This window comes from Falco biarmicus, chromosome 4 (genome assembly GCF_023638135.1).
Source record: "Falco biarmicus isolate bFalBia1 chromosome 4, bFalBia1.pri, whole genome shotgun sequence".
In the NCBI taxonomy this organism is placed as follows: domain Eukaryota; kingdom Metazoa; phylum Chordata; class Aves; order Falconiformes; family Falconidae; genus Falco; species Falco biarmicus.
The window spans coordinates 61,279,923-61,292,999 of NC_079291.1; the positions used below are offsets into that span (position 1 = coordinate 61,279,923).

Here is a 13,077-nt window from a genome sequence, read left to right on the forward strand (position 1 = left end):
TTTTAATTCTTCAGAAACCAGTTCAACTTACAGTCTCCTCCACATGCACAGCTTCCCCACAGATATTTGCCACTAGGACAGTATTGCAGTTTCCCCCTGGGGAAAATAAAAAAAATAAAGTGAAGAATGTAATTTAGGGTTTGTTGTTGTTTCCTTTTCTGGAACGCATTACATTATGTGCTGACTAAAATAGAGAAAAAGAAGTAACAAAGAACACAGCCAGTTTGTAACTGTCCCTCTAAAATTCCCATGGGTACAGAAACAGAGAATGACTTAAGAATAAAGGTAAAAAGTGTTTCTCATGTGGGATGATGCAGTAAGAAGATAGGAATACAAACTCTGAAAGCCCGAAATTGGAAAAAACGGAGCAGAGGATTTTAGAAGCCCTTGGCCTAAACCTAATAGCAGGGAAACTGGCAGGACAGTCACTGCCTTTCCGAAAAGCAATGCAAGACTTGTGCTCGGAATGCCTCAAACATCACTCTCATTTCTGATGACTTCGGTTACTCCACACAAATGTCTACAGCCTTTTTCAGCTGCCCTCCCCTCCCATGTCTCCAGCCTGCATTCCAAGAGCATAAGCCTTTCCTATGAATTCACGACGCACTGCAGCTTTGGGTTTATCATCTCTAGCCTGATGCTAAAGCAGGAGCATCTGAAAAGGCTTGTAACATGCTGGCAGGGGGGAGGGTGTGTGGTGTGTTGGTGGTGGTTTTTTGAAGTATTCTAACCAAGGTTTTGAGAATTTCTACTGGCTGGATCAGTGTGGGCTTTGTACTGTCTCCCACGCCTGCTTTGTATTTGCTGAGGAAAGACAGACATCGATGATGAGTTCCATGTGTTTAGATGTTATGGTCTTAGGACTTCATATGCTCATGGAAACAACACTGTCTTCTAGGAACTATATGGGGCTGTTGCAACGCCCAGCTCTTACCCAGTGAGTCCTTGAGAACGTGTGTGAGCTTGCTCTGCCGGAAGGGAATGTGGTCCCTCTTGGGATCAGCCAGGGCAATGACGATTTGCTCAAGGAATGACAGAGACTTGTTGATATAGGTGGCTTCTTTCAGAACCTGTCCTTCAGACTGTAATGAAGATCAAAAAGCAAAGCTTCCACAACACGTGCTTCTGACCATACCACAGAAGAGAGCTTTTTCCTTACTGCAAGGAAAACTCTGACTGTGGCAGTAAGGAGCCAATTCAGACCCAAAGAATTTGCGACCAAAGAATTTGTGACCTAGAGCTTTCTTCAGTTTAAAAAAGCTTTCAGAGACCTCAAATTTTCATTGCAAGTCTACAAGGACCACTGGCTTTCCCTCCCAAAGGGTAAATTATGTATTTGTCACAAGGCTGATGCGATTTCTATTCTGACCAATATGGAATGTCCCATGGGACATGAGGAGCTTTCAGTTGTTGAGCCCTAATGCTCCAAGAAAGTTTCAACAGTTTGCCTGCTGTGGCCGGAAGTGGGGGATTTGCACTGTCCCTCATGGAATGAAGAGGAAAATCAGAGGTTCTATGAGAAACAATAGACTCAAATTAACTAACTGAGTCTGGGTCAGGTTGGAAGGCACATGCAAGATGGGAGTCACTGCCATGTGGACTTAGAAATGATACACCACAGCTGCAAACAACCAAGCACCCTCTGATGTGTTAACGTGACTTACAATGTGTCACAGTTTCTTCTATTTATCACAGAGTGAACTCTGTTGTGGGGAAAATCTGTAACTTCATGTCCAGTAATCAACACCTTCACACGTTGATTACTGGACTCTTCATCATGGACTGAAATATTTCTTCCATTACTTACTCCAGTCTTGCTCAGTCTCTCTGAGCCTGCCAGATCTATTAAATTGATCTTCGAGTTCACACATTTGACATCTGAGAAAAGTCTGAAACGAGACTGAGAAAGAAAAGAATATAAAGTGTACTTAACAGTAGACAAAACTGAAATACAGTAAAAAACAGACAGGTGAAGATCCTCAGCTATTTGAGTCCCTAAAAACGCTGCTGCAGCTCTTACCTCAATATAAATAGTAAAGATGCAATGAGATCTGGATGAGTTCTTATTCAGTGTGTGCTCTGCTATCACTCTGTTGGTCTCGCCCTGCAAATGAAGTAAAAATTCAAGACTGCTTTTAAACTTTTGCATTGGTGGAATAAAGGGAAATTAGAAATTCACACAGCTAAACAAACAGTGGGTCGATCTCCACTCTGCAGAGCATGTAACACCGATCAGTTGGCTAGAGCAGTCAGAGCAGGAGCTCACTCTATTTGCCTCGCTTTCTTACTCAAAGGCCTCTCAAAGCATTTCCCAGTGCTGTTGGTAAAGGTCACTTTACGGTAATAATGCCTTTTACTGGAGACCACGTTATCTGCATTTCCATTTTCAAGACTCAGCTCACAGAATTGTGGCTTTTTGAGGAACAGTCAGGCAACCCTTGTTCAGAGGCAATACCTCCCCAGCTGTTTCAGTTTCTGGATGACTAGAAAACCTAAGAGCTCCCCAAGACTCAAACGTCACAGAAAACTCACATGTACATGATAGCCACCAGTTTGTAATGCCTATTTACAGGAAAAGAAAGCAACACTGAAATTGATGCTGCATCTGCTTGTTAGGAGTGCCAGACTATCACAGAGCTGTGCTGCCAGGCTGGCAGGCAGAAAAGGAAACGGAAGGCTCTGCAGCATAGAAATGCACTTGTCAACAGGTTTCACAGCCAACTGGTCTGCCTGGGTCTCAGAGAGCTGGAAGGTCAGTGACTGGCTCCATGCTAGGGAGTGTAGATCTAAGAGCGGGAATGAAGGTGAAGTTTTCTAAGCAAATCCTACCAACCCCACTCAACAAATGAAGAGCCACAGCATAGTTAGTGAGGAGCCTCTTCAAAGCCTGGAGCTTTCTCTGTGAACCTAGAACCACAGGCAGAACTCATCTAAGGACCTGAACAGATCCCCAGGCATCACTTGCGCTTCTTCTGTGAACAGATCTCAAGTTACACTGCATTATCATCTTCCTTCTACTCTTTAAAAAGAAAGTGGGAGTTCCTGCAAAGCACAGAGGCTGGCTTAGGACACCACAGCCCCATTATTAAAAAGTGAAAGATTTTAAGGACACCAGATGGCTCCCGGTAAGAATATGCTTCCCACATAGAGAATCAAGTATTTATTCATCTTTTCCTTATGAACTAAAACACCCACAAGTAAAAGAAAGATGCAGATATAAGTAAGCTAACTCCCTTCACAAATCTAGCCCATTGTGTAAACATCCCTGCTGTAAAATTTGACTAACAGTACCTGTGCCACAGTCATCCCAAGCTATCTGCCAAAGATGTTGCTGGTAAGACTTTATTTGGAGCACTGACATAGCTAGGACAGGCAGGTGAGTTTTTCAGGAAGAAATTCCAGTATAGGTCAGCTGGCGGGTCTGAAAGGATCCCAACTATCACGCACTTTGTACTAAGTCACTCACTGACACCTATGTCATAACCAGGGTAATGAAAACAAGTATTTTGGGAATTGTAGAATCGTTGAGGTTGGAAAAGGCCCTTAAGATCATCGAGCCCAACCATTAAACCAGCACTGCCAAGTCCACCACTAAACCATGTCCCTAAGTGCCAAGTCCACCCGTCTTTTAAATACCCCCAGGGATGGTGACCCCACCACCTCCCTGGGCAGCCTGTTCCAGTGCTTGGTAACCCTTTCAGTAATGAATTTTTTCCTAACATCCAATCTAAACCTCCCCTGGCACAACTTGAGGATGTTTTCTCTTGTTCTGTCACTGGTTACTTATTACACGGTGCACACTACAGCTCTGCAGGATGTCTTCCTGAAGACTCTCTGGAGTATTCCCAGTCTCTTGAGTCAATGTTATTTATTTCTTGGTGATTCTGACACCATTTATTATCCATCAACCCTAAAAGTCTCTGCATTTCCATTCTGATGAGATTTGTCATATTGGCTTTTATATTAGCATCATAAGACCCGAACTTACTGATTTTAAGACCTGGTCTAGCGGAAGGTGTCCCTTTCCACTAGAATTCTAGGATTCTATTATTTTATGGTTTCAATAAGTCATTCTGTACCATCTCATGAAGTTTTGGCTGTCTGGGATCTCAGTCTCCTGAAGGGGCCAGTGAGGTGGCTGGTGAGATAAGCTTTCTGAAATTAAGGCAGATTCTGTGGCTGCCTTCACTACTTTGGTGCTGCCTAGAATCTCCAACGCTACTACATTCTGAGGTCTCACCCCACCATATTTCCTCCATCACTTGGAGACTTGTTCTGGCATACAGTAAAAACAGGGTTTCTCCAGGGAGATCTTACAGAATCTCTGTGCCAGGGACATTTTCCTTGCAAGAACATGAGCTACCAAGAGTTACCAGCTCTCCTACCCACAATGAAGAGAACAAAGAGGGTTGAACTTCCTCCAGCCGCCCTGGCCACCCACCTCCTACTTTACTGCCTCCTCCCTCAGCTAAGCCAATAAACATAACAATCAGATGAAGTGTAATACTTGTTTTCTCTTGCCTCAAAAAAGAGATTTAGAGCATCTTCCTCATGGCTAACCGAATGTATAGATAAGCCCTTCACATAAACACCCTGTGGGCAATCCACTACAGCCATCTGCATGTCACTGGTCCCACTGCTTGTCATCGTGGACAGAAGGTCAAACAAGGTCTCATTGTAGATTTCCAGGTAGGATATTCGGACCTTGAATGGATCAACAGAATGTGCAGTCGCTTTGAAGACCTATACAAAGACAAAGAGTTTGTTAGTGGCAGTGCTAGTTCACAAAAAGAATTATTAGCTATCTATGGCTTTCCAGAGAAGCTATTTAAAACTTTCTGAATGGCTATAAGTGCATCTGCGTCTGTGTGGCTGATTCGGAACTGTGGTTGCCTGAGGGCTGACAGGGCTAAGGCAATAGTTTTAATATGATTTCGCAAAGATAGTTTTGAAAACAACACTTTAGAAGGCCTGCTTACATCTGGGAAGCAGAAAGTACTTTACGTGAGCTAGTAGAATTAAACAAAAACCTCTGCAAATGACAATAAAGTGTAACTACAGAATTCCTCCCATCTTTGTTTCAGGTGGTATGCGTTATGCCAGCCCCACACTGTGTGTGTCAGTTGTCTTTGTGAGAGTGGAGAGCATTCTGCAGTATTGCTGCATAAAGATAGGCAGATCTGCCTCCTCAAAGCAGTGACAAACTTGTGCTTCTGGACTGGGATGTATCTATGCAGCAATGGGCCTGACAAATCAGCGTGTTTCAATCCAACACCACCCCAATACTCTGAAATGTTGCCATTATCAGCGCACAAGGTCACAGTGTAGTATAACAAAGGTACAAAGTTACTATGTTTTACAGGCTCCTTTATTTCTTTAATGATCGTGACTTAGATAAAGAAGAAAAAAAAGGACTCATGAAGATAAACATAAAACATATTCACCGTGTCACAACACTTTTATGAGTATCAGCAAGAGCTGATATAAGAGATGTCCTTGTTATTTCTTCTAGCCTCTTTTCCCATTCAGATCCAGTACCTGCTGTATAGCTCGGGGTATGATTCCTCGATGCTCATACTCAGCAGTTGCTCCCGTCATTGTGTAAGTTTTACCAGCCCCCGTTTGTCCATAGCACATTATCGTGCCTAGGAAAGATCCAAAAGCAAAAGAATAAACTCAGGAGGGAATCTCTGCATTTCTCACACAGAACATCAAAAGGATCTCTCCCTCAGACCAAATCTCCACTTCCTGTAAAAATAATTAAAATAGCAAAAAATTACCGTTATAGCCAACTAAAGCTTCAGACACCACTTTCTTAGCCACAGTCTCATATGCCAGTTCCTGGGAGGTATTGTGAAGGACACCGTCCAGTCTAAAGGCCCAGTCAGTCTGCCTGTTATTCACAACTCCTTTCTTGGCATCTTTTTTGATGTATATAGCTATGCTCTGAAACCCAAAAAGAGATTAACATAACTTCAAAGGCCATAAAGACTTTCAGCAATTATTGTTGGGAAAGAAATACCCACTGAAGACCTGGAGGTAAGAAAACAGAGTATAAATAATATTATTGTTTTACTGACCATCATGGTATTTTCTGGTAATAGGTATTCTAAATATGTCTAATCTCATTGGTTTACCTTTCTGTGAAGTGTCTGATTCTGTGTCCCAGGGGAACTATTAATTGAGCAAGAAAAGGTGAAGGGAGGAGCTTGCATAAGGGGGAGCTAGAAACAAACTGTGCCACAGGGAGACCTCTTAGGTTGGAACTGTGCTTATCATTGGAATTCCTCAAGGATCAGTAGGAGTCCCAGTCCTTTTGAGGATTTTCTCTAGTGACTATCACAAGAAGTATGTTTTCCATAGTCACACTTCCTTATTACAAACCCACAAGCCACTGTCAATGCAGAGAACAACAAACAGAAGCACATGCATCAACACGCACCAAAATGGTACGCATAGCCTTAAGGAATGGAAGAATTCTGCATTTCTGTGGGCAAAACCGAAATCAGATTCCAAACCCTTCACATCTGCTATCTCTTTTTTTCCCTACCTTGTTGTCTGGCCCAAACTTGATCATATCTTGAGCAAATTCGGCTGTTGGCTTGACCCGCACAAATGCATGGACTCTCTTTTCTACTGCATCCATTCTAACTAGACAGGAAAAAATGGAAAAATCAACAATGTTGCATTCCCTGAAATGAAGCGTAAAGTTATTTTTCACGAAAAGGCAAGCTACAGAGCAGTCAAGTTTAAAAATGAAGTGTTGACAAATGTTCAGCTGCAGTTTCTATTCTTTATCAAAAGCAACTGTGGGCAAACAGTTGCTGAAAATTCTTTCCAGCATTGTTCTGCTCAAAAAACTGAGTGCATATAGAAAGAAGGGTCTTACTGATCATAATTTCCTCTGGGTATCAGGCCCATTAGTGTTTGATAACCCAAGCTTTTCTTCCTCTTAGCCTTGCAAAGCAAAATAATTGCAAGAATATGAGATAGACTTTCTTTTGTCTTGCATTTTCTGTGCGTCAAGGCACAGGCAGTCTCCTGTTTTGTAAAGTCAGTTCATCCAGAACTGCATTTCAAGCTTCTGAGGCTTGACTAGGATGTGTTATAGGTGAAACCAAGCTTAAAGGAGCTCCACAGCACTGCAAAGGGCTGTGCAGCCCATTGATATGCCAACATTTCCAAGGCTCTGAGCAGCAAGTACCTTGTTTACAGTCTGTATCAAACACACATTGCTCATACCTTTTTAACCCTTTCTTTATGCTGATATACAAAAATATTTTAAAGTTCCTAATGAAGAGTTGATCTTAAAAGTTTCCAGAAGAAAAAAACTCACAACTCCTGGTAAAATTCTTGTGTTGTTCTTCTGGTCAATGTGGATTCAGTAAGTGGCTGCCAATATCCAGCAAGGCTAGAGGATCTGCTGACTAAAATCCACCAGAGGAGGGCTCAGGGGATACATCCAGCTGCTGAAGCCCCACCTGAGAAGCACGCATTGAGTATTTTTAAACCCCTGGAACATGCAGACCATCTTGACTATTTCCTACACACAAACTGTGCTCAGTAGTTGTGTAATATCTAATGCCAACTTCTCGTTTCAGAGAAAATCTTTTGCCTTTCTTGTATATTAAGTATTTTTATTTGTGATCTCTCCATCGCCTTATCTGCTGTGACTGCTCTAAAAAGAAATGTAGAGATGTGAGCTGAACCAAGACTTCTCTTTATTTAAATTAGAGGTGAGCATTTGAACAACTACCTGATAAAGGTACCATGGGTGCCTTGTCCTTTTCCTAGACTACTACAGCGATGCCAACACAATGCCTGCTGTAGAATCCAAAAGGATGCAAGGTTACTGTGACCATAATCTCTTCAGTATCGGGGACAGTCTTCAAATAAACAAACTGTGAAAAAGCATGGTGATAAAGTAAGTGCACAGACGTCATCATGAGGATTGCCACTAAGTGACACACACAGAAAGGTGCCAAAATATTTGCCAGCGCTGCATAAATAAAGGCAGGAGCAGCACAGGTACAAGAAAAATGGAGATAGACACAGTTTTAAAGCTGGTAGCCAGCATGGAAATGATACTCATCTGGTTATCAGGATTGTTAGAGATCACAAAACTCCACTACACAAATATAACGCAGTGCTGGAGTGGTATGTGCCTTATTTCTTCAAAGCTGCAGCAAGAAGCACAGCAGGAAAAAGGAGCAAGGGAAAATTTTAGGCAAAAACTCTAATATGAATCAGAGACAGAACAAATTCCAAATGAGTGGCATTTTCCACACTGCAACAATGCCCATTGTTCAACATCAGGACAAAAGTAATTACTCCTGGGGTTATTTGCTAGCATTAGAAGATTGGAAGGAAACATGAAAACACCTCTCTGGCAGACTCCTGACCAGCAGTGTATAGACCATAAGCTCTCCAGCTCATTAGTAATACCCCAGGCATCCAACCACTCTGATTATTAATTGTTTATTTTGCCTGCAGTGGAATTTTTATTGAGGTAATATGAAAAAAACTACGTGTTTATTGGTCAGCTAACCAAAAATGTTTCTGGCTCTTTGACCACTAAATCATTCTCCCCCAGTTTGAACAAGGCCAAGAGCAAGACTTGCCGTTACTTTCGCTCATCATTCAGCACCTGAAACACAAACCAAGCAAGCAAAAATGTGCCAAACTCCAAGTTCCTTGATCTGTCCTTATACAGCAGATGAAGCCAGCAGGACTCCCCTATTTGTCTCAAGATTAACAAACTATTTATGCTCAGAATTAATGGAATCACAGTTATCTCTGCAATGGAGGCAGACGCCAACGTGCCCACACAGATTAGAGCCACAGAGAATTTTAGATGGGGGGGTTGGGGCTTTTTGGCACAGAAACACATAGCCAGAGCAGAGCAGTGTAGTTTTCAGCTCTGCTGGAGAGACCTGAGCTTATCCATTATGGACAGACAAAAGCTTGGGCCAAACCATAGAACAGAATCACCTAATAGTTTGTGCTTTGCAAACTTTCTTTTTATTCAGACCTTTGTTTACATCATACTGTAAAATACAGCTGTTTATTCAGTTTAGAGTAAGGGTTACAGTTTGCAAAGCACACAACAGCAGATTTATTTTATTCAGTATACCTTCCTAATGCATCTTCAGAAATTACAGGTGTGGTGTAATGCACAAATCTGTGAATTGGTGCACTTCCTAGCACAGCTAATTGACGTGTGATCTGTTCTACACAGAGAGTAGTGACAGATTCCCTGTAAAGAATTGTCTAATTCACTATCATCTTCCCGATTTCATTTCATTAACTAATGGCATAACAAGAAATTATCAGACATTTTGAATTAAATTGCTTGGAGGGAGGGAAAAGAGAAAGGGACACCCAAACCCCTATTCCTACGCTTTTCTTCCCCCCCATGTCAGAATTTGTCTACAAGGGAGTATTCTGGAATAATTACTACAAAATGAACTGTCCATGTCAGACCTGTTACTCTCTGCTCAAAGCACCATTTGTAGTTGACCTTAAACACAGGTGCAAAGGGGATGAAGTTCTCTCTATGACAGTCTCTTTCAACTGTCAGATCAAAATTTTCAGAAATAGGACCTTGTAAGTCAGCTTCTTACCTTTAGGTTTTGGCACCTAAAGACATCTAAATAGCGAAGTATTGGGTTGGAAGGGACTTTTAAAGGTCATCTAGTCCAACTCTCCTGCCACAGGCAGGGACACCTTCCACTAGCCCAGGTGGCTCCCAGCTCCGTCCAGCCTGGCCTTGGGCACTGCCAGGGCTGGGGCACCCACAGCTGCTCTGGGCAGCCCGTGCCGGCACCTCGTCGCCCTCACAGGGAAGGATTTCTTCCTCATATCTGATCTCAGTCTGCCCTCTTCTAGTTTAGTCATTCTGCCTTGTCCTAAACATGAGACGCATACTGGGGAGGCAAAGCTGCTTTGGGGGGGGGTGACCATTAGGCAGCTCCTAGGATTCCAGTGATGCTTCCAGCATTGAATCCATCCAGCTGGACACCTAAAGCCCAGTTCTGCCCCAGCACCCCAGGCCATCTGTATGGACAGGACCACCTCTGCCCCAAGGAGAACAGGGGCGACAACAGTCCCAAATTACCTTCTGCCTTCCCAGCTGAGTGCAAACCAAGCAGAGTGTGGGCTGCGAGGCAGCTGGTGACACAGGTACTCTGATAATGGGGGCTTGGAGAGGTAACAGAAAAGGTGGGAGGAGGGCATGAGGATAGCTGGGATAACAGGGAATAGAGGGAGTGCCATGGACAGCCATACCCACAGCCCGGCTCGCTGCGGACATGAGCAAAGGAAGTTGATCTGAAAGGGGGCTGAGGGGACAGGGAAGGGATCATCCATGTTTCAGCAAACCTGGGGGGTGGTGGGAGTGGAGACTGCAGGGAGACAAGGCCTGAGGAGGGAAACAACATCTTGAGCAGGTGAGGCTGGGGGGCAGCGTGGGGGAGAGCAAAGCCTATGGGGAAACATCACCTGAGGTGTGGGGAACAAAACAAAGGCGTACAAGGCCTTGAGGAGCGGGATGAGGCCTGGAGGAGCGGGACTGCGAGGCCAGGGGGCTGATGCGGCCTGTGGGGACAACACCGCCGGGTGAGACGGGTTACAAGGCCCTGAGGAGGAGGAGGCGACTCCCGGGGGCAGCCCCAGCTCCTCACCTACCTGCGCCCCCGCCTCAGCAGGGCCCGGGCGAGGAGAAGCCCCGGGGCTGTGTACGCCGTTGCCATGGCACCCGCCTCTTCCGGCAGCTCCCGGAAGTGGTGGAGGCGGAAATGGGAGGTGCGGGCGCCGCGCTACGGCGGCCGGGCGGGGACAAGGCGTGGGGGAGACGAAGCGAGGCGGGGAGCGGCGGCAGCAGCCGGGAAGATGCTGGAGGCGGCGGCGGCTGAGCCGGAGCTGGACCCCGAGGACCTGGTGCATTTCTCGGTGGGGGATTTGCCCAGCCGCGGTTACGGTGTGATGGGCGAGATCCGGCGGCAGGGCAAGCTCTGCGATGTGACCCTCAAGGTGCGGCCCGGTCCGGGAGGGCTGAGGGACCCCCGGGCCCTTTGCCGGCGAGGAGGAGGCAGCTGGGGTCCCACGGGTGCCTTTGCGAGGGAGACAAGGCGGGGAGGTGAGGGCCCCTGTGGTGGGAGGCGGGGGAGCTGAGACCCCTCCGGCCCCTATAGTGGGGAGATGGGGGAGCTGAGACACACACCCACACTCCGGCCCCTATGTTGGGGGGACGGGGGAGCTGAGAAATCCCCCCCTAGGCCCCTGTGGTGGGGAGAAGGGGGAGCTGAGACACCCCACCCCACCCCGGCTCCTATGGTGGGGAGAAGGGGGAGCTGAGGGCCCCCCCCTTCCCATGGCTTTTGGCAGTGTAGAGTGATGGTGCTAACACCCCCCCCCATCCCCTGTGGTGGGGTATCAGGGGGTGTTGGGCCTCCCCAGTCCTGGGGGGGTCTGTGAGGGCTCCTGGGGGTGAGAGGGGTGCTGAGCACATCCAGCCCTGGGTGGGTGCAGGGATGTGTCAGTGACACCCTGTCGCTGATGCTGCCCCCTCACCACAGAGGTGATGGAGATGGAACCTCCATCTCCCTTGGGACTATCAGGGTTTCTCCAGCAGCCAGGAAGAGCATTTAAATAAAATACCTTGTTTGGGAGGAAAGGGGGCACCCCAGACCCCCCACCATGTTTTGGTGCTGGTCCCGGCTCTGGGGAGCGCTTCGGGGGGGACATGCTGTGGATGGGGTTGGTGCAGGTTTATGGACCAACCTCTGCCCCAACCCATGGGAGAAGAGACTTTTTCCCTAGGAAAGCTTTATTTTTTAAGAACATCCACTTTCCTACATCAAAGAAATAATCTGTAACAGTGGTAAATCCTCAGGATCATGTTCCTGGCTCTGTGGAGTTGGGCTGGAAGGGTTTTGAGAGCAGCCGGCACTGGGCAGGAGATGCTGGAGTCCTGCAGAGCAGGAGCTCACAGGCAGAGCAGCTTGTTGTGGGGTGGATGCAACGTGTCGGCTCCTAGGATTGGTTGAGTCATTCCAGAATTAATGCTGAAGTTTAATTAAACATGAAGGTGTTTCCCAGCCTACTCATGCTGAAACTTTTCAACCTACCTCCTGCTGCTGAAGAAGGAGCCGGTGAGGGTTTTGCCTGTCGTGGAAACCACAGGATGCATGATTGGGGTGCATCCCTGGGCTGTGTGGGTCTGCTGCGTCCCCATAGACCAGCTATAGCCCCCTGGAAAAAGGGGCTACATCACGGGCTGAAATGCTGTGAAGAGCACAGCTGTGCGCTGATCCTCCTTGGTGGAGGTTGTACCCTCTAAGATGTGGTATTTGTGACTGTCTGTGCCATAACCTGGGGGCATTCTGTGACAAAACTGGTTTGTGATGGAGAGTGCCATTTTGTTAGAATTAAACTGTGTATTGGTGCATCTGAGGTGGCTTTTTGTTGCAGAAGGAAATTCTTAGGTCCTGTGGGTCCTGTATCTCTGGAATCACGGTGGGCCAGCTGTGGGTCCTCTCTCTGGGGCTGGGCTGCTCTGTGTCATCCAGAGGGAGACAATAGCGATGAGGTATATGACCCCAGCCTTATATCAAATAAATGCCTGACCTTTGTTCTACAAAACCCTTCTGAATAAGTAGGTTTACCTTAGCAAAATGCTTTTTAAAATCTTACTTATCTCGCTTTGTGTATCTTCCGCTGCAGGGTGGGAAAACTTTTAAAGCCTTGAGGGCTGAAGGAGCTCTCTGGTCCAGCTGTCAGAATGAGCACCCTGACAGTGCTGGGCAGCTTTATGGATGAGAGCATCATGTTGGCCCTGCTTTCTTTTTTCCTTTTATTTTCTCTTTTGTCTTGTTCCAGGGACTGTTGTTATCTGGGGAGAGTGCAGAGCCTTTCATCCATACAAAAGTTTAAAATATACTTGAGAAAGATGTCTCTGCCATTCTTAAAATTAGTCTTAACTTTCTCCAGTGCCTGGTTAATTCTTTATTATGCTGAAGAAAGATCCCAGCAATGACTGATGCATTTGGCAGAGGGCTGACGGTGTGTTTCCGTGTT

At 46.0% G+C, this 13,077-nt stretch overlaps 2 protein-coding genes across 9 annotated transcripts in view; one reads left to right on the forward strand and one right to left on the reverse strand.

The window, feature by feature from the left end:
• The window catches only part of KIF9 (kinesin family member 9), a 32,842-nt gene extending 22,073 nt beyond the window's left edge, over positions 1 to 10,769 (reverse strand). For all 7 annotated transcript variants that reach the window (XR_008821812.1, XR_008821813.1, XM_056338465.1 and 4 more), the window contains exons 1-10: positions 10,687 to 10,769; positions 7,757 to 7,901; positions 6,551 to 6,651; positions 5,781 to 5,946; positions 5,539 to 5,645; positions 4,522 to 4,743; positions 2,021 to 2,104; positions 1,808 to 1,900; positions 935 to 1,082; positions 32 to 96 (exon numbers count right to left, since the gene is read on the reverse strand). Coding sequence is in view for 5 of the 7 variants with exons in the window: in XM_056338465.1 (XP_056194440.1) it covers positions 32 to 96; positions 935 to 1,082; positions 1,808 to 1,900; positions 2,021 to 2,104; positions 4,522 to 4,743; positions 5,539 to 5,645; positions 5,781 to 5,946; positions 6,551 to 6,651; positions 7,757 to 7,772 (1,002 nt within the window). In the remaining 2 variants the exon portion in view is untranslated. The remainder of the gene's footprint in view (positions 1 to 31; positions 97 to 934; positions 1,083 to 1,807; positions 1,901 to 2,020; positions 2,105 to 4,521; positions 4,744 to 5,538; positions 5,646 to 5,780; positions 5,947 to 6,550; positions 6,652 to 7,756; positions 7,902 to 10,686) is intronic.
• A 68-nt stretch (positions 10,770 to 10,837) lies between these two features.
• The window catches only part of KLHL18 (kelch like family member 18), a 29,246-nt gene continuing 27,006 nt past the window's right edge, over positions 10,838 to 13,077 (forward strand). For both annotated transcript variants that reach the window (XM_056338467.1, XM_056338468.1), the window contains exon 1: positions 10,838 to 11,031. In XM_056338467.1, the coding sequence (XP_056194442.1) occupies positions 10,891 to 11,031 (141 nt within the window). In that variant the 5' untranslated portion in view covers positions 10,838 to 10,890. The remainder of the gene's footprint in view (positions 11,032 to 13,077) is intronic.